The following is a 24,238-nucleotide window of genomic DNA, read 5'->3' as shown; positions in this document are numbered from 1 at the left end:
ATTTTTTAACCAAATTCACTCAAAGTTGCCAATGTAGGCAATTATAAAATCATTTTATAATGAATTTGTAGTATTATTTCTCTATCATAACCGTATAGCTTCTAGAATGCGTGGTACATTTTTGTAACGTTTCAAAATTTTTGTTTTATAGATATTGTGTTTTTTTAAAATTTGCAAACCTTTCATCATTCAAAAATTGATTGCAGTGAATTTAGTGTGTCTACAATTTTGCTTAAATGCTCATTCTGATATTTGTATATATTACGAGCTATGCTTTTTATAATTCACTCTTTGCTTAAATATTTTTAAAACTACATGATATATTTTGCGTCATTTATATCATATAGAGGATAGCACAAATTTCTGTCTGCTTTTACAGAATAAAGCTTACTTACATTTAATAAAATGTAAATGTATTTTTCCTTATGAGTGCATAATTTTTTTCTTCACTTCATGTTATATGTTGTCATATATTTATCAAGTAAAATAATAATGGTATTTTTTAATTGTACGTATGTTTTGCAATAATGCGACACATGAAACAATGGAATTAGACAATATTTGTGACGCTGTAATACCCTTTGATGCGTACTAAAACCCTGATAAGATGTAAATTTGCAGGAAAATAAGCGAATAATTTACATTCCAAATGAATTTTCTGCATGTTAGTATTTTCTTACTAAAATGTTCAAAGCCCAAAATATATTTCTTTTTAAGCATTAAAATTTATTTCCAAATGGAATTAACATATTTGAAAAAGAGACATGAGCCCATAGTATATTATTTAAATGTGTAAAAGGATGAAGTTTATAGCAGAGACAATCCAAAAAATAATAGAAACCATGTTTTACAATAGGGAGTGACAATATTTATAAGAGAATACACATTTTATTTTTAACACCGTCGTCATATCGAAATTACACTTCTAAACTTTATTATGTTTTATACACATGATCATCTAAAAAGAAACTTAAACTTCAAATGTTACATGATAAGAAAGTTAGGCATACTTATAATTTAAAAGTTTTTCAGGAATGACAAACATCTTAAATAGCACTACATATTATAGCCTTATTCAAATGTTTTTGTGGTCTTGTTAAATGTATATTGGCTAACATGAAAACTACATAATATAATAAAAGTGTTTTAATGAAACATGACAAAATTTCAAACTACTTAGGTAGAGTTGCCACTATTATACAATTTATGGAATGAAAAAGGTGTCTATTATATTTTTTTTTCTTAAAAAGGTCTCTCAAATGGACCAAAATAAAATTCCGTGCATAGGTTTCTTCTGCGTACTACATTTAATGTATCAAGTGCACAAGGAATACACACAGCGTTTATTGCAATAACTTTAAAATAATAAAGGGTACATACTTTTATTCTATATACAGCGTACAAAATAGTTCATGTTAGTAAAGGTTTTAAGAGGGATCTCGAACGAATCAACAAACTTGGTGATATTGAAATTGCTAAATGAAAAGACTTAGATATATTATTAAAAAATTTGTGCATGTTCATCAAACAATGGAATGCGAAATAAGCGTTCAAGTAGTCGTTTTCTAGCAAAAATGCAACAGTGTAGCACAAGAAAGGGTTATGGTTATGCTGTCTGTAACATAAATTGCTTTAAGAATGAATGTCCATTGATCTAAATTTTTGAACATACTTGAATTTATATTTAAAAGCGTACTTCACACAATGAATACGTTAAAAATAAATGGAGAACAGTTTGTCAATATTCACAATGGGTATGGGTAACGCATGTGAAATTTCACAAAATCAGATATTTAAAAGAACCTATGGAATGTATGTTCTACATTTCAAGCTCATAACCTTACCGTCCCAAATGAACAATATTAAGAAGAGAGCTGCATGTAATATAGAAAAAAATTATAAAATTCCATCGAAATATGTAAAAACCTTATGCATGTTGTAAATAATTTCCTATGTTAAATAACAATGTGTGTGGAAACCTTTTTCTTTTCATTTTGCATTTATAATAGTTTGTAAGGAATTACTGCAGTAAACAGAAGAAATCTTTTGTATTATCTGCAACTGGTATATTGTTGGGAAAACATAAAAGTATGATTGTGTCTATGTTTTTACACTAGCGAAAATGACATTTTATTTTTAAAATTTTATATTGGACAACTATGTTGTAAAGGTTTATTTTTAGCGAAAAAGGGGATGGAGAAAACGTTTGACAAGAAACAAATAGGTACATGGTTCATTACAGAATAACATCTTAGGTATCTGTAATAAACCATGTACTTAGATATGTACGTAATTTTTTTTTCTGAGTATACAATATGTTTTTTTATAAGCTGTCATATAAAAAAACAAGCACATACACATATCCAATAAAAAAGACATATTTCTAATAAAAACTTTTTTAAAATATTTAAAAAATTGGAATAGACGTTTAATGTATATATTTGTAAAAATGCACAGGTTAATTTTAAGCTTCATACAACAATTCCTAGAATTGTTTTAAAAATAAACAAAAATGCTTATAAAAGATTATATTAAAAAAATTTACAAGAACTATAAAAGTAGAAAAACATTTACAATATTACTAAATTTTTCTTAATTTCAAATATAATTCTGATAATGAATCCTGAATGGATAATTCTGACGAAATTGACACAATGGAAAATTTTTTAAAATATGAATTTTTACAACATATATTTTTTCTTTTTTTTTTATATCTTCATTTTCAATTTTTAAAAGAATTCTGATTATGTTTTAAGATTATCATATTCACAAAAATAAATTAAAAAAAAAAAAAAAAACTACTAAATTTCAATTTAACTACTGGCATTGTCATTTACATTTTCTTCTGTGGTAGCTTTTTTTCTTCCTCTTCTTCCTCCCCCCCTTTTAGGCTTTGCCTCTGACGCCGCTGATTTTTTTGTTCGTTCATTTTTATTTGTACCAGAATTTTCTTCTTTATTATTTTCCTCGTCTACATATTTCTCCCCATCACTTTTATTTCCATCATTGGAAACATTTTCATAATCCTCATTTTTGCTTGTTTTATCATTATTTGTCTTTGCATTCTTCGTTTTCTTTGCAGTGTTTGTTGTTTTTTTTGTTTTTCTGCCAACTGTTTTTTTTTTTCCGTCGTTGCTCTTTTCCTTTTCTGTGTTATTTTCTCTAGGTGAGTTACTGTTAGGAGATTTAGAACTCTTTCTAGATTCACTTTCCATATCATTGCTTCTTTTTCTTTTTCCTTTTTTTTCATTACTCGAGCTATTTTCTCTTTTCAGACTTAAACTCCTCTTCCTATCTTTGCTTCCACCACCACTTTCGCTCAAACTTCTTTTCCTACTTCCATCTTTGCTAGGGCTATTATTTTTTCCACTTCCCTTTTCGCTATATTCACTTGATCTATCACTTGATTTGTCATGCTTATTTTTTTTCTTTTTGTAATTTCTATCATCACTTCTAGAAGAATTATTCGATCCACTTCTGCTTTTTTTATTATATTTGCTTTTGTCTTTATTATCACCTTCACTTTCACTTCCAGAGTCGTATTTACTACTTCTTTTTGTGGGTGAGTTGCTATATTTGTTGTGCTTTCTTGATCTAGATCTATTTCTTGAGGCTGATCCTGATTCATCACTATATCTGCGTCTCTTTTTATGTCTGGGACTGTAATGATCCTCTCGATGTCTTTTCATGTATGACGAACCTCTTCTATCTCTTTTAACTTTAATATTTGTAACATCATCATGAACTTTAAATTCTGCGCCATCAAATTTTTCAATTGCATATAGCATATCGTCACGGCTAATAAACTCTACTACACCTTTTCCATGCTCAATGTTAGCATATCCTACATCACCACACTGTCTCATGAAATCTTTTAAATGCTGCCATTTGCAACTCTCTGGCAAATTACTTATAATAATTCGATGTTCCGTTCTTACAGGGGGGCCACTTCCCTCTTCTTTGTTTCTATACTTTCCATAGCTGTAAAAAGGAATAAGAATAAGCAACAAAATATGATGCACTTTACGTTTTATTAATATAAATTCTTTCAAATATGATCTTAAAACAAAAGAAGCAATTTATACCTTCTGTTTTCTCCTGAATATTCAACACGCAAACGAACGCCATCATACTTATAACCATCTCTTCTATCTATGGCGTATTCTGCATCTCTAATAGGGGAAAAAAAGGGGGAAGATAAGGGAAATTTTAATTTTGAAACATATAGATGAGTAAGAAACGTTGTGTGAACATTAAAATGATGGCCACGCATTATCGTTTTTCGAATAACCATTCAGCAATGTGCACAATTAATATGAACAGAAAAACATTTCGCTCTTTTATTATTCTACTACAGGAATGCACAATTTTGTGTTCTACTTATGTACATAAATATATGGGGGCACATAGAAATAAGGTTAAACAAAAACGATTTCACACTCTTGTAAAATTCAAAATGCCATGTGTCATTTTTTACTTAAACATAACTTGTGCGAAATAACAATAATGATAAAATAATAACATTTTCATTAATTACTAAATGATATTCATTCTAGACGTAAAAACCGTGTACAGTTAATGAAGCTCTTTATTTTCATCATTCACAACTTCCGTACGCATGGACGGCTTAAATCTTTCTCAACGGTCAACAAGGAAAGGGCTATCTCCCAAACGGAATTTTCCAAAATGGGAATTACACATGATTACTTATTTATACGTAGCGTAAATTGTGGAACTAATGCGTGCCCATGTGTCCATTGAAATGAAGACCACCCCCCATCGTTGATGCGTCATTCCCCGGCAACTGTTCTGGAAAACTAATAACATTCAACGTCATTACAACTTACTGTGATGAACTTTGCAAGGGTATATATACAATAGGACATGTCACGCTTTTTACACGTATCTGTTCACAGGTGCATGCGTATATGCATGTTTATTTATACATATATATAATATATATATGCGCGTTCTCCACGTATTTCTGGCATTTTCGCTTTTCTCTCATTCTTACCTGGAATCGAAATAATGAACGAACGCAAACGAATAGGGTACACCTGGAGCTCTGGGTTTTTTTACATCGATATATTTTATACGTCCATACTGAAAGGAGGAGACAAAGAAGGGGAATACAATATGTTGACAATCGCACATGTGCGAAGTTTACGCGGTACAATTTTTATGTCCACGAATATGCTCATTAAACGCGTTGTTCTTTAAGTACATAAAATTATTAAAAAAAAATATAAAATAATAACAAAGTAGTGATGGCACAAATTCGAGTAAGATGTGTGTATACCTTGGAAAATAAATCGTAGACCTCATCCTCTACGACATTTCCTGGTAAGTTTCCCACATATATGCACGAAGAAATTCTGCTGTATCTGGAGGATTTATAACTCATTTTACTAATTAAAATTATAGCACATTAAAATGGATGTTCTTGTCAAATTAACTCTTCGGCAGCAGTTTTTAACAAGTTGCTAAAGAAGATATACACACATATATATATTTCTATAATGCACGGGGCTCTTGCAAAGAGGGAAATAAAACGAACACAAATGACAAAGTCAAAACGAGGGGAAAATACCTTCTATATGTTTATTCATACAAATATATTCATATATGCACACACAACAAAACAAGAAGGAACAGAAATTGCGCAACAATCAACCCATGAATCTCCTATAATTAAAACTACCAATACAACGTGTTTTTATAATGTGCATTTTTTTTTAAAGGACATAACACACATGTATTGTCGTTTTCAAAACGGGACGCTTTTCTTTTTAGCACACAAAATAGGAACGAGCGCAAAATACGGAGGTCTAGCTTTTTGACAGTCACACTTGTTTTACAGAAAATGGTACAACAAATGGGGAATGCATCATGTATACAAATGCGTGTATATATATATACGTACGTATGTACTTGTACGCATGTCGGCATATAACGCATGCGCAGATACGTAACATAAATCTGGAAAGGGGTTATTTTTGTTTTTTCGCGCTGGCTTATTTTTCAAATCTGGTTAATATATACTTTGCAAAAATAAAAAAAAATTCAAAAATGGTTGTACAGCTAAATGAATATACGTTATGCATGTAATATATACATGCGCATATGCCATGGAAATGTAAAAGAATATATACAAGTATACATAAATGTCGCATGAGAATATGTATAAAATGCAAAATAGTAAGGCGAAAACAATTAATATACAATCATTTTTAGCTTGAAATTACATTTTCCTTTGTAAAAGCGCAAAAAGGTATGAATACATGTATATTCGCAAAATGCATATTGCAATTTTCATAAATCTGTTCTTTTAAAAAAAAAAAATAAATAAACTTAACAAATGTTTGTTCAGAGAAACGTGATTTAAAATTAACACTAAAAGGAATATTCAAAAAAAAAAAAAAAAAAAAAAAATTCTCTCAAATGAGCAAATATAAACATATGTTACATATCCTTGTATGAAGTTTACCTTTGCGCAAAATGCATACATCCGCTTAGGGGTTTTTATATGCATACGGTGTATGTCACCGTTCAATACTTGTAGGATTACTCTTCAATGATATTTCATTTTAACGTAAAAAATGATAAATGTTGAAAGAGTATCAATTATTCGTGTAAATAATTTCTCCAGTTCAAAAGGTAAATTTAATTTTTCTTTTTTTTTTTTTCTTCCTCCAAATGGCTGTAAATATGGTAAATTCTGTGTCACGGGCGTGAATAAAAAAGGAACAATAAATCGCGGTTGTGTTGTATCTACGTTTGTGCTTGGCGACAAGTTCGATTTATCAGCTAGGGCGAGAATCACTTCAATTCAGAATTGGTGTATTCATTGACATATGCAAACATATATTTGCATACAGAACGTACAAAGGGCACATTACATATGCATACATGTACATTTGCTTGCATTTTTACGGATGACTACGCTTTATTTAATTGCATGACACCCTGGGGGCAACTCTTGCGCGCTAATTGGAGGTGTAAGAAATTTACAAAATTTAAAAACGTTGTTATAGGGTTAAATAATATCTCTTAAGGCAATGCACAAAGGATACCACTCAGCGCAGGAGAGAGAGAGAAAAAAAAAAAAACTCATAAAAAGGGGCATAAATAAAAGAACGAAGTGGAATTAGGTTGGCCTGCACCACCGCTTTATATACGTGTGCTTCTTCCGTTCGAAAAAAGGAAGGAATATAGCCGTGTATGTGCATATCCATACGCATACACATGCCGATCTTGTGAAGACGTAAGGCAGAACCCCCTTGGCCGTTTAGCGCTGGACGCGCATGCACACTACCCCGTGTGAAAACACTTCTGTCGCATGGGCATAAAATATGCAGTGCATTTATTAATAAACACCAAATTGTTGTATCTTGCAAACCTTTAACCCCGTTGTATTTCTCGCTGCATAGATTAACTCTTCAAAAATAAGGAAGAATAATCTACTAACTGGTACGAAGCTTTACTTTGAATGTGCAAAGCTAAGAAGACACACAGAAAGAACTGATCTGTGTTTTCCTTTTTGTGGAATTTACGTCGATGACGCAATAATGCCACCAAAAAACGTACCATTGGGGGATTTCCAAATGTTCACTAACATTTGTGGATAACTGAGAGTACACGGAGGGGGTGGATCCTAACGAGTGCTACTTTTGTCTGCACCATTTATGTGCGCTCTTGTTCCTGCATAAATTAGATAAACGCGTCGAATGTCTTTACCTTGGTCCTTTATGTTCATTTTTAAGGCGCACTGTCTTTCTAATGAGTGGATCATTATGCCCAAGCTTAATCCAAATAAAAAAAATGTGAACATGGAAAAGGCCATGTCAAAGTGCATCAAAATTAATAGCCTTCTTTCTGTGACGATTTTTTCGTCCTCCCCCTGTTGAACGTCATTTCGCGCCATGAAAGTAAAGTCATTCATGGAGACATTTAAAAATAACCAAAGGGATAATTTTTTTTTTGTTGTTTTAAAGCACATTACTGTTATGATATGACTCACCATTTTAATCATTCGGGGAAGAAGAAAATTTTGCATCGCTGGGACGTGTGAAGAAAGTCCGTTCGGGGCAGCATTTCATTCGAATAAATTAAAAACATAAAAGGTGCGCTCCCTTTAAGGGAATGAACTTGGAGGGAGTTCTCCGTCTGTTTATTTCACCTCAAATGGTGGTGTAGCAAAAGGGTGTAAGCATACAAGCATATATATATGTATGTATGTACATGTACGTGTGATGCGCTTAATCGTTCCCTAAGAGGTACTCCGATTGGGAATTAGGAAGGGGAACTATACCCCCCCCATCACCTACACCAATACATGTGTGCAGTCTAGGATTAAATGCTCGCCCTGTAAATAGGTCCTACTCGAATTCCTCAATTTTAACATAATTCTTTTCGCATATTTTCCTCAAATTGTGCACGTCCACCGATTTGGGCCGTTCTAATGGGTACATTAACCCCCTAGATAGCACCAACTGGGACATTACCCCGATGGCTCTAGAAAGCGCAAAGAGGACAGTGTAATATTCAGGATATTTAATACCGTAATGGTGCAGGAGGGAACCACTATAGCAATCGACATTTGGGTACGGATTTTTGACCTTCCCAGTGGCAGACAGAATTCCTGGTATTACTTTATAGCACATTTCTAATATTTGTACTATGGGATCATTTGGAAAATGTGCTAAGGCAAAATTTCGAAGGGCCAAGAAACGAGGATCAGGGACTCTCAACACAGCATGGCCATATCCAGGGATAACTCTTCCAGAATTGAGATAATCTTTGGCATACTTTTCAATAAATCCATAAGTTAGTTCCTTACCATCGAGTTGTTTTTTTATATCCAACAGAAATTTCAAACATTCTTGATTAGCTAATCCATGTAAAGGTCCTGATAAGGCAATAGCACATCCAGAAAAAGATAAGTAGGGATTTCCTAAGGTACTTCCAATCAAATGAGATACATGGGCACTTGCATTTCCCCCCTCGTGATCACTATGTAGAAGAAAGTATAGTCTTAACAAATCCTTTACTTCGTTATTTTCAAAGCCAATTAATTTTGCAAAATTAGCTGACCAATCAAAATCAATATCTAGGTTCATCCCTTCCCCTTTTTTTATATTATTATCTATAAAAGATCTTTTAAAAATATATGCACACACAACTTGGATCTGTGCAATTAAAGAAACAGCGTCTTCCAGAATATATTTCCAGTAATCCTTTTTTAATATACCCTCAGAATACTTTATCTTAAATAAAGACAAAGATTCGAGGAACGAAACGGTAGACACTAACTGACTCATTGGATGTGTGAATGTAGGAATGCTATCTATAAATTCAAAAACGAACGATGGCATTTTTTTAGCTCTACAGTATAACTCCCTTGAGAAAAGCTTCAAATCATCAACTGCTGGTATTTCTTTTGTTAATAAATACCAAAGCATAGCTTCTGCCATAGGGTATTCACAGTTTTCATCCCACTTTGGAAAGTCTTTTAAAATTTTATCTACAGTTCTCCCTCTAAATAAAATTCCTTTTCTTTTTTCCAAAATAGATGTATCGGTGATTAACGTAATGGTGTTCCTCAGTCCCCCAATAACATTATTTGGGGTACAAATCGAGATGGGGGTGTTTGGGTACGTGTGCATAATTGCTTTTAATTTTTCTCGCGTCTTCTGTATACAGTCATACGTTTTCTCCTTTAAAATTGTCATAATAACGGATTCTTCGTTATCGATACTGTTGATGTATTTTTTTATTTTGGCATAATTATCTAAGTACAAGTTTGATTCATTTTTACTATCACTTGAGAAGTGTATGACGGTGTTTGTATTCACCCTCTTCATTCTTACAGCCGGTGTCATTTGAACATTGGAACAACTGAAAAAACCTTTTTTCTCATTTCCCACTTTTCGTTCCTTATTCGTACATATTTTTTCATGATATTTTCTTTTTTCCCAGTGACGCCCCAATAGGGCCTCGAGTCTGCACCTTTTCATCGGCACTGCGTCACGACTTGTGTTGCATCGTGTGTACCGGCTTGTGATGCCTTGGATTGTTATCATTATGGCTAAATGGTGTATGTGTTTCAGGGAATGGTTTCACACGTGTGTGCATGCAACGGTTTGTGTGTACCTCTGCAGGGGATACGTCTGTGGGTCTTTTTTGTTTTTTCTTCCACCGCGGTGTTGTGGTCAACTGGGGGCGGTCAAATTGGGGAACTAACAAAAAAGAACATTAAAGTGGTGTGGCCATGTAGCGGTATGGCCGCATGACAGTACGATTAACGAAAGCCCCTTGACCCCTGCCTCACACGGCGTACACATCGACGCATGAACAAATGCCCCGGAAATTAAGATTGAACCATTCCGGTTACAACAGTAATGGCGGAGAGTGGTGTGTAGGATAACTACAGAAACTTTTACCTTTCGAAGTGTTAGTTGGGCACACGCGTGAATCTCGTTTTAAAGGGAAAAACGGAAACTTGCGTTGCAATAATGTACAAGCATGTGTGTTATATGTGCAATCGCAGGTTTGAAAATGTTCCCTTGAACTTTTTTAAAAGAAAAAAAAAATATCATACGTTTCGCGAAGGGTTTGTTATTTTTCCCTACTTTTTGTGTAAAACGTTTCAGCAATTTTTTTTTTTTTTTTCCGAGTTTCCTTTTAAATGAAAATTTTAAAAACTTCTTCATGCATCCACGTGATCATTTTATTTCTTTTTTTTTACTTGTTTTTATGCTCAGAAAATTTTTTTTCTTTCCCCCCCTTTTTTTTGCATGTGTATCTGGTACTCCTGAGCTGTGTGAATAATTGAATTCACATTTTGCAAAACATAAAATTCCCAATTCGCAACAATCGCCACGAACTATGCCTCGCATGTTTTGAGCACGTTTTTGAGGAAAACCGCATAAAATGGATTGTAGGCAGGTGTTCATACAGATGTCCACCCTGGTGCTCCATTATTTTGCCCACATATGTAAAAATATATGTGCACCCTATAGGTTACCTACATTGCATTGCGCGTAACAGGGACTGAAAAAATGAACGTCGCGTTAGGAAAACTTTCCATTCGGCGTTGAGGGGTGAAAGGACAAAAATGTATAAACGTGACCCCTGGGGCGTCTCCTCCTACTTTTGCTATTGATTTGGTTCGGTCTGCACAAATTGGTGAACATAACAATTTGGGAAAATAAAAGGGAAAAAAAGCGAAGTAACCCTTTCGTGGATTCTCAAAACTTGGTTCATTTTCCCTAAGCTGGTAAAAAAAAGAAAAAATGGAATTCGCTTTTATTTTCCTTTGTTCCGCCCATTCGTGCAAAATTTCCCTTTTCTATACTCCCATAAAAATGGTAAGGTTTATTCTTTACCAGTAGTGCGATGTAAGATGACGTCGTTTGGTGAAAAGACAAAATGCGAAGAATGCAAAAATGGGAGAGCGCTAAAAAAAAAAAGGAAAACGACATGGTCAACAGTTGGCATATCCCCATTTGTTGCTTTGTTGTCGTATTAATCCACTCGTCGTTGCCACCCAAACATGAAAAAAAAAAAATTACAATTTACAGAAAAGTGCATATTTATGATCCCGTTCTGCCATTTTGCGAGAGGGAAAAATCCCCTGGGGGAAAGTAAAATGGCGGCAGAATGAAAAGCAAGCGAAAAATTGGAAGATAAGAAAACGCCCCTAAAATATGTAGCCACCCGGGATTAGCGAAGGCCACAACCGGTCCGCCCTGCGCCGCACGAAAATTATAAACGAAGTTGAAGTGGAGGCACTTCTCCGAGGAAGCAAAAAAGGGAATCGCCTTTTCGACGAGCGTGATTTCCACCGCGTAAAACTGGATGCCAAACCGAACAGGCATTTTCAAATTTCCGCGTGACAACTGAAAGGAAGTCACAGCGGAACGCTCTCCGATCTACGCGTATGCAATTTTTAAGTACATTATGTAGAAGAGGTACATGTTTTATCTCGAAGCAGTTGCCCCCCCCACGCAAATGTGATGAAGGACAAGAAAAAACACGCGCATTGACAAAATGGGGAAGAAAAACAAAAAGAGCAAAGAAAAGCAAGAAAAGATAAAACTCAAAAAAGAAAAGCAAAAGTTGAAGTCCTTGAAAACGAAGAAGAAAAAAAACGACAACAGTGGCAACCATGACGTGTTAAGTGACGCAGATTTCGAAACCATATGCTTGTATTACGAAAATTTAAATAAAAAAGATAAGTATGGACATATAAATGTGAACACGACAAGTAATAATACATTTGTGGAGTGCGAAAAACCCAGCCCCAGGTCCAACTGTTCCGTCACGTTTATCAACGAAGAAGAGTTCCTCCTATTCGGTGGAGAGTACAATAATAACCACGAACTGCTGGCTTACAACGATTTGTTCAAGTACAATGTAGTGAAAGATAAGTGGAAGTATTATTTCACAACAGGGAAGAAACCCAAACCGAGATGTTCACACCAAGCGGTTTATTTCAATAAAAAGTTATACATCTTTGGGGGGGAACTATGCACGAACACACAATTTTTTCACTACAACGATTTCTGGTCCTTTGACATAAAAAATAACACCTTTGAAGAAATAGAATGCAAAAACAAAAGAGACGAAAAGCCCTCCCCTAGGAGTGGCCATCGAATGATTTTATGGAAAAGCTCCATAATTATGTTTGGAGGCTTTTTCGATAATGGGAAGACAGTAGAATACTTTAGCGACCTTTACATGTACGTAATCAGTAGCAACAAATGGGTAAACCTAACCAGCATATATTTGGACTGCCTGTTTAGGAGATTAACCCAGGAAGATGCAACCAGCACTGGAAATACGGTAAACACAACGAAAAATGAAAAAAAGAAAAAGGGAGATAAAACAATATCACAAAATGTGAAGAACACCTTTTTTAAAAACTTCGATTTAGATTCGTATATGCCATCTAAGAGATCGAGCGTTAGTCTATTCACCGATATGAAATTTCAAAGGGTGTATATATATGGAGGGTATGCTCAGATAAAAAACACTTCTAGGAATGCCATTGGGGCCTACTACAATGACTTGTGGGTTGTAAATATAAACTACACTGGGGAAGATAATAACATCCTGGTCAGTTTTAAAAAACTGAAAAAAAGTATCTTCCAACCATCGAAGAGAATTGGGTTCAGCACATGCATTTACAAAAATTCGTTAATTTTATTTGGGGGTGTTTTTGACAAGGTGGAGAAAAATAACACGAACAAGGCGACAGCGCAGAGTAGCACCCCCACCGGTAATGTTTCCTCCTTGGAGGAATCACTCAACATACAGTCCATCTTCTTTAACGATTTATACTCGTTTGACATGAATAAGGAGCACTGGTCCTACCTCAGCCTGAAGGGAAATAACGATGTCAGAGAGGTTAACCGAAACGAAAAGGAAAATAAAAAAAAACGAAACGGAGAACCCAACCCGGGTTCCCCCTCCGGCGGCAGCAGCAGTAAGCAGCTTCTACCGGGGGACCAAGACTCTTTAGGCAAAAGTAGAGAAGGTCGATTCGGCACCTCCAGAGACTCCGCATCCGACGGTTACGATTCAAGTCGCTTCACCGACGGCGAAAATAATGACGAGGAGTACTACTCCAACGTGTTTGTCTATTTTGACGAAAATGGAAATAAAAAAACGATCAAGATTGACCAGGAAGACGCAGAAAACAGAAGTGGTAACGAATTGCACAACGAGAAAAAGGAATTTCACGAAAAGTCCCCAAAAGGAAACTCCCATGCGTTAAACATGAATAAAGAAATGGGCACCTCGACAAACGAGGTAATCGACTCGCATTCGGTGTTTATGCAGTGTGAGGAGTCGGCACACGCGAGCAGCACTAACATCGTGGGCGATTCGAAAAGGGGAAAAAAGGGGTTCGAAAAATGCTGCATTCCAAATGGCGATCATGATGACCCTCATAATGGGGGCGACCCCCCTGAGGGAAGAGATGCACCAGGAGAGTGCGCGGAGCACGACCTAACCGATTCCCATTCCGACCCCGACTCTGACACCAACGAGGAAGAAAAAAAAACCAAGTTCGTAATAAACGACGTGGAGCCCATCGGCAGAATCAACAGCCACATATTCGTAACGAACAAAACTTTGCACCTACTAGGTGGTATGTATGAATACAAAAACAACGAAATAATGTTAAGTGATCACTGGAAAATTAACATTTTCAAAAGAGAAAAATGGGAACTAGTACATAAAGGAAATTTAGATGACATTTATGTGGAAGAAAGTGATTTGAGCTCTTCCCTTTCCATAGACGATGAAGATAAGGATGAAAAGGAAATAGAAAATTTGATCATTTCTGATAAAATAAAAAAAATGGAAAATAAAATAAAGGCAGAAAGTGGAGGCTTCATTTTTGATGCCAATGAAAATTTAAATGAATTCTTCCTCAGAACAAAAGAGCACTGGTTGAAAGAACTAAATGTGGATGAAGAAAATAAAAGAAGTAGAAAAGACGCTTTCGTTCTGTGTGAGCAGAAATACCAAGTGCTGAAAAAGTACCACAGGAAAATTCACAAGTATAGGGAATTGCTTTTGGCTGAAGAATGCGGATCGAGCATGACTGAGGGAAGCTCCAGCGACCTGGGAGAGGAATCCTCCAGTTAGTTAAGCGGCTTATTTTGCAGGTCTCCAGTTAGTTAATTGGTTTGTTTTTCAGGTGTAACACCCGATCAGTCGCAGCGGCGCCACGATGTCCACACCATACAGTTGTAGTGATGTCAACCCCTCTAGGAATTTTCGTCCCTAGAAATCGCGTTCGCGTTTTACGTTTGTCTTTTTTTTTTGTTGTTGTTCTGTTTCGGCTCACTCTGCGCAGTGCGTACTGCCTCGTGACCGCATAACTGCATGGCTGCACGCCCCCTCGCTACTTCACCAAATTAACGCTTTAATTTTAGCAAATTCTATGTTTTCTCAGTTAGGATTACCCTCCTGATACGCATTAAAAATGCGGACTGAGAAAGTAGTCCTACACAAACAGGCGCGCGTATACATGCATACGTATAATAAAAAGTAAAACGCTTCGAATTAAAAAAATAAAAGGAGACGTGCCTTCCCATGTGTTTAGAAACATAGGGATCCGGGCCGTGTGCAGGCCCCAAACAGGTTAGCCACACCGTGGTAGCAATGATTAACGTTTTTCGTTTTAGAAAAAAAAATAAAATAAGGGAAAACCCTAAATGGCAAACGCGAAAGAAACAAAGAAGCAGCTGAAGCCCAAGAAGTCTACGCTGAGCGTACCTTTCGACGCATTCCCCGCTTTGGATGTATCCTCTCGCCCCGAGGGCACTCCGACGGGAAAATCTCTTCTCGACCGAAAAATCCTTACTCGACTGAAAAATCCTTTCTCGATTGAGAACATTCATTGTTAACAGCGTGCACAAAAAAAAAGAGGAAAAAAAGGGACAAACATATTCCTTCTGCGTTACAAGTTCGGTTTGTAAAACGGTCCTTGTTCTTGTTCATATTGTTGTTGTTGGTGGTGGGTAGTTTAGCTCTTTTTTTAAATGACTCGTCATGGAGTTTCCCCTGTTTTGCTTCCCCTACCTCACTTCCTGTCGTAGTACATATAGTCCAGAAAGAGCGAAAAGGCCAGGAGCATCATCTTCCACTCGGGGTTCTGCACCTCTTCGAAGTTGAGCGTATAGTTGTCGATGTCCCGTTTTACAAATTTCAAGAAGGGAACTTCCTTCTGCAAATGAGCGACCTTCTCATTTGTTTTTGCATCTCGCAAATAAAAATTGCTAAATTTAAAAGGACCACATGGACAGGGAAATAAAATACTAAGCTGGCAACAGGTGTCATCCATGTATATAATCTTCCTCATGGCAGAATCATATAAATCAAATTTGTATGAGCAACAACTGAAGGGAGATTTTATCGTCCCTATTAGCTCCTTATTATTATTGTTTGAAAATCCATACATTTTAATCGTTGGCCTATTTAAGCACAACATGGTACACGAACAGTCCTTCTCGACCATAATGTCAGGCCGACTTAATTCCTTTCCATAGGTCAATATTTTCATATTTATAGGAATACACATTTTGGGCAAACAGTTCCTATTGCAACAGTCTGAACTTTCAATGGCTGTAAATTTAAGCAGTTCCGTGGCTGCATCTAGCACTAAGTACCTATTGTTAAAGTCTAATTTCATTCCCATGGCAAAATCAGCTAGAAATTCTCTGTCATCGAATTGTTGCTTGATTCTACAACTTTTTAAGGGGGCCAGGATGCTCTTCCAGTCATTCGTGAACATGTGCATTTGCTGCTGGGGCGGGCCCATGGGGTATTGGTGCTGGTAGTTGTGCATGTTTGGGTATGGGCAGTTGTAATTCATGTTGGGCGCGTTGGGGTGCGGCGCGTTGGCGCAGTGGTTGTGCGCAAATTGGTTGTGCCCGTGTTGGTTATTTGGACACTGGTTATTCACATACTGGTTATTTCCACACTGGTTATTTGGACACTGGTTATTGGCATACTGGCTATTTGGACACTGGTTATTGGCATATTGGCTATTTGGACACTGGTTGTTGCCACCCTGATCACCAGCGTGCGGCTTGTTTCCCCCCGTTTCCACCACACTTGACGCGTAAACGGCCTTCTTAATAGGAACATTCATGAACTGGTTATTCATCGTGACTTCCAAATTACGATGGTTTGCGAGTTTCTGTTGGTAAATGCTGCCTCCGCAGGTTTATAGTCCCTGTACTTTTTTTCTCCCCACTTTCGTGCGATTTAAAAATTTTTTTTTTCAAAAGAGTTGCAACTGTTGTGCATGCGTGCAATTTTTTAAATACTCAACTATCATAAATTATGATTAACATTTTACGAGTTACTTTCCCGTTTTTTCGTACTCCCTTTTGGGAAAAAATATGTTGACATGCAAATGTTAAGCCTCTTCGGGAAAGACTTTTTTTTCCGCAAAAAGTGGGCAGCTGATGTACGTACGTTGAAATGCGGAAAAAAAAAGAAAAAAAAAAAAATAAACCCGTGAGTCTTTTTTAAGCAAAAAATGCAACTCCTTTGTTACGCAGAAGACGCATGGGGGTAATTACAACAGTGCATTTCTGGTTGGTTGTCTGAACAGTGCCACACCCTGGGGGAGGATATAAGTACAGAACCTCCTTCTTAATGTGTTTTTCCTTTTTTTAAAAAAAAAAAAAAGACTTACTCGAAATGGTTTATTCGCAAATATGAAGAAGGCAAAACGATTTTCGAAAGCGTCACCTACGTACGTACACATATCCAAGTAAAATAAACAGTTGTAATGTTTCCCAAGAAAGACGTGTTTTTTAAAAGCGCGTGTTGTGATGGGATTCAATAAATTACGCACGTCTGGCTGTTCATATTAAAGGAAAAAAAAAAAAAAAAAAAAAAAAGGCGCACTTCATGCACACATATAGCTGTTTTTTTTTTTTTTTTTTTTTTTTAAATTTGCCTGAACAGACAGGTATTTTTTCACAGCTAGTTTCATTTACACCACTCCGCCGCTAAAATCCAAATGAAGTGAAACAATGGATAAATTTTCCTCTTGGAGGAATTTGCGCACCAATGGGACATTATCGACAATTGCGATGTAGAGCGGCGTAAAAATGCGTATACAGCTGCGGATTTGCGCGCGTTCCTACGTCGATACGAACAGCTCAGCCTCGCTTAAACTAAAAGTATGCACACCAGCGTATTTAAAAAGGGAAGAACACCTCTGCGAAATTGCATCTATTCCAGGAAACCACTGTCATTTATTTCGCCCCCTTTTAAGACGTATTTCGCTTTTTACGAAACTTATGTCTTGTTTGAAAAACTGTGATGAAGTGCCCCGGCGGAAGCGTGTATTCGTCCATGTGCTTCACGCTCACATAGTGCTTTCCCTCCTTTTAATTGAAAAAAGAGAAAACAAACTGTTTTAACTTCTACATTTTGAAATTTGTATATTTGTGCTATTTCTTCCACTGACGAAGTTAAATTATGCACTTTGGCTCCTCCACCAGTTTGTGAAACAGCGACGCAGGACGTTGCAAAAGCTGTACAGCTACGAGCTAAGCTTCGTGAAAGGCAGAAGAGGTACCACTGCTTGAGTGGATAACACACATGGGCTCTTTTTAATGTAACCATTTAATCTTTATTAAAAGGGAAAACAAAAAAAATTAAAAAATTTTCGTTGTAGAAATGTAACAAATGTACAGGTAAAAGTGTGTGGAATAATGAGAAAAAAATTTCCCCTCTTTTTTAAGATGAAACTTTTTTTTTTTTTTTTTTTCCTCTTTTTTGTTTGAAGAAATATGAATAAAATATATACACATACTTGAAACTAGCATGGGGTTGGGGGGGGAAGTGCACTTCCCCTTTTTTATTTCACAACAGTCGGAGCAAAGCTTTTAATTTTTTCACATTTTCCTTTTAATGTTGAGGGCAATGTGTGCCGCATACGCTGTGCACACACAGGTGCGTTTTGAGGATACCATATTATGAGGACATCCTTTTGGCATGCATCCGCACCGGTTTTCGTTTATCTTGTAAGATGTGTGTCACATAGCAGCGGGGGGGGGGGAAGTGTACCCTCCTGTTAAGCGCAAGTTCGATTTGGTAAAAAAAGGAACATTTCATCCTTGTAAATTTTTTATAATTTTATTTTTTTGGGGGATTCACTAGTTTATTCGCTTCAGAGGAAAAGATAAGAAATGCTTTGTTTACTTGATAATAATATGAGGCGCGAAAAAAAAAAAAAAAAAAAAATTGGCTATCCCGGAAATGACCAAAATGATGGCATGTGATGTGCGTAGTAATGCATGTAGGATTAAAAAAAAAGAAAAAAAAAAAAAAATTAACACAAGAACGAAGGAGTAATGTGAGATTTAGTGGCGAAACAACTGGGGAGCGTTGTCAGATGCGCCTTCTTCCCCCTTTGGCGACAGTGCTGGTGGGGAAATATTCGGCACGCTGTTTAATGGGCTCACACATTTCATGAACGCTTACACGCATGAGCGGTGTGCCTGAGTATGCACGTACACATTAATATACATAGGCGCATCTACACATAGATGAGAAAATTGCCACAGTTCCACCTCCGTCGTTTGTAAAATTGAACACAAAAAGAAATTGTCACATTTTAGAGGAATTTTCAAAACATTACACTGGAGCGAGTTACCAACAAAGCAGATAACTGCATAGGCAACAGCACTCTACAATACAAGGATAAGTAACTAACTCCACAAAGTACAGCATTCCTAATTTTTAAGTGAGTTCCACAAAAATTTTCACCTACATGGGTATACGTATCTTCACCCTTTTCGCTAGTCGTTCGGATCGTATGGACTACATACTTCTTACATATGCCCATTTCGGTGCTTCCCAATTTAAGCTCTACCGTGTATCGCCCAAATGCTTTCCAGTAGTTATATATATATTTTTTTTTTGTAAAAACTTAAAGGGTAACCAATGTTAGGTGTACATATAAAAAGTTATTGCACTGTACTTGGCGAACGGGCAAACTTTTTAAAGTAAAAAAAAAAAAAAATCAAAAAAATGTTATTTGGTAGATTCTACAAATGGATTGGAATATTCGGTCAAGGTGTGGCAATTTCTTTTTAAAATGATGAGGGGTTCCCCAAGAAGGCACCTTTCACCATATTCCTAAAAACGATTCTACAAAAGGTTGGGGGAAAAAAAAAAAAAAAAAGAAAAAAAACAATTTGCGCGAAAGGAGAAGCAGACCTACTCCCATCTTGAGGGGAAACACAAATTTGGAGCGGTGTAATAGTGTAATAATAACAGATTTGCAGAACCGGTGATGATGTGGTAAGGTAAGATAAGGGAAGTTACGGCGAGATGCAATGTGTGAGTAAGCTTTTCTTATAGATTCCCGAAATAAAGGACAAGCAGTTAGATAACCCCTTTCGGGGGGAAAAAACAAAATATACAGAAGGAAAAAAAAAAAAAAAAAAAAAGGAGCACCTCCTTGGCAGAACGAGGTATTTATCTACCTGCGGAAGGACCCCCTTTTTTTTTTTTTTTTTTTTCTCCAGTTAGATCGCCGTTAAAGTCGTTTTTTCGTTGTTCGCAAATGCCGGTGTGGGTATACACAAGCAATCACACGGAGGTACACTGGAAGATACGTGTGACACATGTATTACTCACTTAGACATACATAACGTGCGTTCACGTGAGTGTCCCGATCCCCATAAAATGGGTCACGCAAAAAAGCTACTCTTTTTCATGGTAGCGCTCTGCTTTTGCGCCAAAATAAAGAGAAAAAAAGTGCCCGCCAAAGGTCTTCCCACTAACATATTTGAAAACGCTAGCAAACGAGACAAGCAAAATGTCTACCTGTTTCTGTTGGGCACCACTCAGAAGAAGAGTCACAATAAAATTTTCTCATCGGAAGAGAAGAGGAAGATGAAGAAGAAGGAGATGAAAAGAATAAAATCACTGAATTCCTTATCGGATGAAGACAAATATAATCTCATCAAAGACATAAAGAAATACTGTGAGTGCACAAAAAAGTACAGGAGGCTCCCCACAAGGGAAGTGACCATCGGAAATATCAAAATCGGAGGCAACAACAAAATAGCTATTCAAACCATGACCACCTGTGATACGAAAAATGTAGATGAATGCGTTAATCAAATTAAAAAGTGCAAAGAATTGGGGGCAGATCTAGTCAGATTGACAGTCCAGGGGGTCCAGGAAGCAGAGGCGAGTTATTATATTAAAGAAAAATTGCTAGCTCAAAATATTACCATTCCGCTTGTTGCAGACATACATTTTAATCCGAAAATTTCTATGATGGCAGCGGATGTATTTGATAAAATCCGTGTGAACCCAGGAAATTACGTAGATGGAAGGAAAAAATGGATCGACAAAGTATACAAAACAAGGGAAGAATTCGATGAAGGGAAAGTATTTATCCGGGAAAAGTTCGTTCCATTGATTGAAAAGTGTAAGAGGTTGAATAGAGCCATACGGATAGGAACAAATCACGGCTCTTTATCTTCTAGGGTGCTGTCCTACTATGGGGATACCCCCTTAGGCATGGTCGAATCAGCGTTCGAATTTTCAGATTTGTGTGAACAGAACAACTTTTTCAATGTGGTCTTTTCGATGAAGGCTTCCAACGCGTATATTATGATACAGTCGTATAGGCTACTCGTGGCTAGACAATATGAGAGGATGGGCAACGGCTTGTTATTCCCCCTGCACCTCGGCGTCACGGAAGCAGGGTTTGGGGATAACGGAAGAATAAAATCCTACTTGGGGATAGGTTCGCTACTGTACGACGGGATAGGAGACACCATCAGGATGTCGTTAACAGAAGACCCCTGGAATGAATTAACTCCATGCAAAACGTTGATTAAAAACTTAAAAAAAAGAGTCTTCTATGATGACCATGAGGTTGGCGAAAAAGACGGTCGGGTTTCTCCTCCCCCCCCAGCGGATAATACTTCCTCCACGTTACTCAACTTCGAGGAGCACTTTCGAGATTATAACAAATTGACAAAAAGGAAAGTCGAAAAGAGGGAAGGCGTGATGCATGAAGAGTTCACCATTGGAAACGTAGTCACTGATAAGGAGCTGGAAGATTCACTGCAAATTTTCAAAGACTTGAATTTAGAGGTGGATCAAAATGGAAACCTTAAAAAGGGCGTCAAATCTACGGATATTGTTGTTATTCCCAAATTGGGGGAGCTAAGCAGCAAGTCATGGGCGACCGTAGGAAAATTAGCAGAGGCAGGCGTACACCTACTGGCGGAGTACGATGAGGGGGACGTGGCCATGCTAAGCGGAAGCACGAGTGGAAGTGGATACACTCATGACATGGACCACGTTGCCAGGAACACCCTATTTTATCTGCACCTGAATCGTGTGAAAACCATCCTGCAGAAGAACGAGGGGCAAATCCCACTGCAGAGCACGGCGAAGGGGTACGTACTAATGGTGAACGGGAAGGAAGACACGAAACTGATTGAAGATGTTTTTAACCAAATTAAAGGGAAAGAAAACCCACGTCCCTTATTTTTCCTTCTCAAATCAGATAATATACACGAACATGTCCTAGCTACCAGACGGTTTAACGAAATTGTAAACTCCCTAAATATAGACCTGCCTTATGTGCACTATGCGAATGTGAACTCTACCAACTATGACGACATGCTAGTTGATTCAACACTCTACGTAGGCACTTGCCTAATCGACTTAATGGGAGATGGGCTGATAATAAATGTCACAGATGGGTACACAAAACCGGATGGAAATTCTAAAGAGGAAGTTCGCTCTCGGGTTGCACTAAACTCCTTTCTCACCTTGAATATCCTACAGGACACACGTGCTCGTCTTTTCAAAACGGATTATATTTCCTGCCCCTCTTGTGGTCGAACCCTTTTTAATATACAAGAAACGACACAGAAAATTATGAAGCTCACTGGTCATTTGAAGGGAGTTAAAATTGCCGTCATGGGATGCATTGTCAATGGCATTGGTGAAATGGCAGATGCCCATTTTGGTTATGTTGGAAGTGGCCCCAAAAAAATCGACCTCTATTATGGGAAAGAACTTGTCGAGAGAAACATCCCTGAGGAGGACGCTTGTGACAAACTTGTAGAGCTCATTAAGAAATACAACAAGTGGCAGGACCCGTAGGTTCATGGGGGGGGTCCAGGTGATGGTGTCAACAGCACATTCTTAGCGCTTCCTGCACCTCATTGAATTCCTTTTTCGATGATGTTACGCGGTGCGCATATATCGCTACATTGTGGTGATCCCGACCCTGGGGTGACACGTTTTTTTTGAAGAGTTCCCCATCAGGAGAGTGTGTATCCCCAACGGGAGCACCGCTCCAACTGCCAACTTGCAGCACTTCTACTTTTTGCAAAATAAAATTTTTTTTTAAAAATTTTTTCTTTACGTTTATTAGTGGTGGAAGGATTGCAATGTGGTGATACTCCCGTACAGCTACACTGACACGTTGCTGTGTATCGATACACCGTTGAAAGATAAAAAAGGGGCACGAAAAACAACGCCGTTCACCAGGTGCATCACCAAGGTCAGCGCTCCTTCCGTGCGCGTCACCCTCCTACGGGTGAAACAACCAGGTGGTCATAATGCCAAACGAAAAAAGCGCGACGTACGTAAAGACGGCCGCCTTCGGCACGTTCTTATTCGCTCGGACCTTGAAAGTGGGGAGGAAAAAAAAAAAAAAAAAAAAAAAAAAAAAACAGGTCAGTAAAAATGGGGGAAGAACAAAATCCGAGGCGCATACTTCCCCGCAAAGGAAAGGCAACTTGCACCCTCTCCACTTCTTTCATAAAAGCTACATGGCACACACAGTAAGACATGCACCCCGGGGGAAGGGTAAACTCATCCCTCTACTCCCTTCCACCGCTTACCCATAAATCCGAAAAATCGTAATGCGGAAGGTGTGTGCTCTGCCTGCAACCACTCAGAAGTCTGTATCCACTTGTCTGCGGGATGTACATGATGGGTTTCCTTCCTACGCGAAAATGATAAAAAAAAAAAAATCAAGCAGTGAAATAATGACGGGTCACCATGATGTGTCCAACATGTGTGCAACGTTCCTGTGGACATAAGGACACGCACAAGCGACGTTGTTATGGAAATGTTCTCATCTGTCCACAGGAAAATGTCTGACATGTAGGCACTTCCGCCACACGGACGCATCATTTTTACCACTTCCTTTGTGGGTTCCATCACACCATGGTTGGTTTTTGCTCGTCCCGCACGCACAGTACCAGTAAACCTACGTTTTGTCAAAAAAAAAAAAAAAAAAAATATGAACATTCATAATATTTTGACGCATCGTTTTTACGTTTCGTCAGCATGTTGGTTTTCCATCCACTTCCATATGAGGCCACCCTTTGCATACGCACACACACAATGATGACGTATTTTCTCAATTATGTTAAACGTTGGGGTGGGTCCTTTTTTTTTTTTTTTTTAATCTTCCTTGTGCGACTTGTCATACCTTTTGCTTCTCCACTTTGACGAGGTACGGATCAAGGGAGTCCGTTTTGGGGGCTGGGTCATGCGGCCACCACTGTGCCCAACTCATTTTCCCTCCTTTGTTATGTGGCAATAAAATTGGATACTTCGCAAGCGGACGTAAAGCGCGTAGTAGGGAAGCCTGTGTGCGTTTCCTTCGCCTGTGTAGTTTGCGAAATCCGTGGGAATAGTCCTA

The 24,238-nt window shown here is 37.4% G+C and overlaps 6 protein-coding genes across 6 annotated transcripts; 2 read left to right on the top strand and 4 right to left on the bottom strand.

Annotated features, from left to right (window-relative positions):
- Nucleotides 1–2,813: 2,813 nt before the first annotated feature.
- On the bottom strand, nt 2,814–5,727 carry PCOAH_00014770 (Pre-mRNA splicing factor; the record flags this gene model as incomplete). Its single annotated transcript, XM_020058286.1, has 5 exons — nt 2,814–3,981; nt 4,086–4,172; nt 5,015–5,103; nt 5,300–5,483; nt 5,516–5,727. 4 exons carry the CDS (start codon nt 5,402–5,404, stop codon nt 2,814–2,816), a joined length of 1,449 nt encoding a protein of 482 aa, XP_019913806.1.
- Nucleotides 5,728–8,378: 2,651 nt separating this feature from the next.
- Nucleotides 8,379–9,881, bottom strand: PCOAH_00014760 (Citrate synthase; the record flags this gene model as incomplete). The annotated part of the gene is made up of 1 exon (XM_020058285.1): nt 8,379–9,881. One exon carries the CDS (start codon nt 9,879–9,881, stop codon nt 8,379–8,381), a length of 1,503 nt encoding a protein of 500 aa, XP_019913741.1.
- A 2,170-nt stretch (nt 9,882–12,051) lies between these two features.
- Nucleotides 12,052–14,658, top strand: PCOAH_00014750 (Uncharacterized protein; the record flags this gene model as incomplete). Its single annotated transcript, XM_020058284.1, has 1 exon — nt 12,052–14,658. The coding sequence occupies one exon, from the start codon at nt 12,052–12,054 to the stop codon at nt 14,656–14,658; it is 2,607 nt and encodes an 868-aa protein (XP_019913871.1).
- A 940-nt stretch (nt 14,659–15,598) lies between these two features.
- Nucleotides 15,599–16,684, bottom strand: PCOAH_00014740 (Uncharacterized protein; the record flags this gene model as incomplete). The annotated part of the gene is made up of 1 exon (XM_020058283.1): nt 15,599–16,684. The coding sequence occupies one exon, from the start codon at nt 16,682–16,684 to the stop codon at nt 15,599–15,601; it is 1,086 nt and encodes a 361-aa protein (XP_019913838.1).
- A 3,548-nt stretch (nt 16,685–20,232) lies between these two features.
- PCOAH_00014730 (GcpE protein) lies at nt 20,233–22,683 on the top strand (the record flags this gene model as incomplete). Its single annotated transcript, XM_020058282.1, has 1 exon — nt 20,233–22,683. One exon carries the CDS (start codon nt 20,233–20,235, stop codon nt 22,681–22,683), a length of 2,451 nt encoding a protein of 816 aa, XP_019913728.1.
- A 433-nt stretch (nt 22,684–23,116) lies between these two features.
- Nucleotides 23,117–24,112, bottom strand: PCOAH_00014720 (Uncharacterized protein; the record flags this gene model as incomplete). The annotated part of the gene is made up of 4 exons (XM_020058281.1): nt 23,117–23,212; nt 23,430–23,533; nt 23,731–23,800; nt 24,026–24,112. 4 exons carry the CDS (start codon nt 24,110–24,112, stop codon nt 23,117–23,119), a joined length of 357 nt encoding a protein of 118 aa, XP_019913797.1.
- Nucleotides 24,113–24,238: the final 126 nt, after the last annotated feature.

This window comes from Plasmodium coatneyi, chromosome 6, assembly GCF_001680005.1.
Source record: "Plasmodium coatneyi strain Hackeri chromosome 6, complete sequence".
NCBI classification, from domain to species: Eukaryota; Apicomplexa; class Aconoidasida; order Haemosporida; family Plasmodiidae; genus Plasmodium; species Plasmodium coatneyi.
Note: the sequence above shows the minus strand (reverse complement) of the source record. Positions and strands in the feature narration are given on the sequence as shown.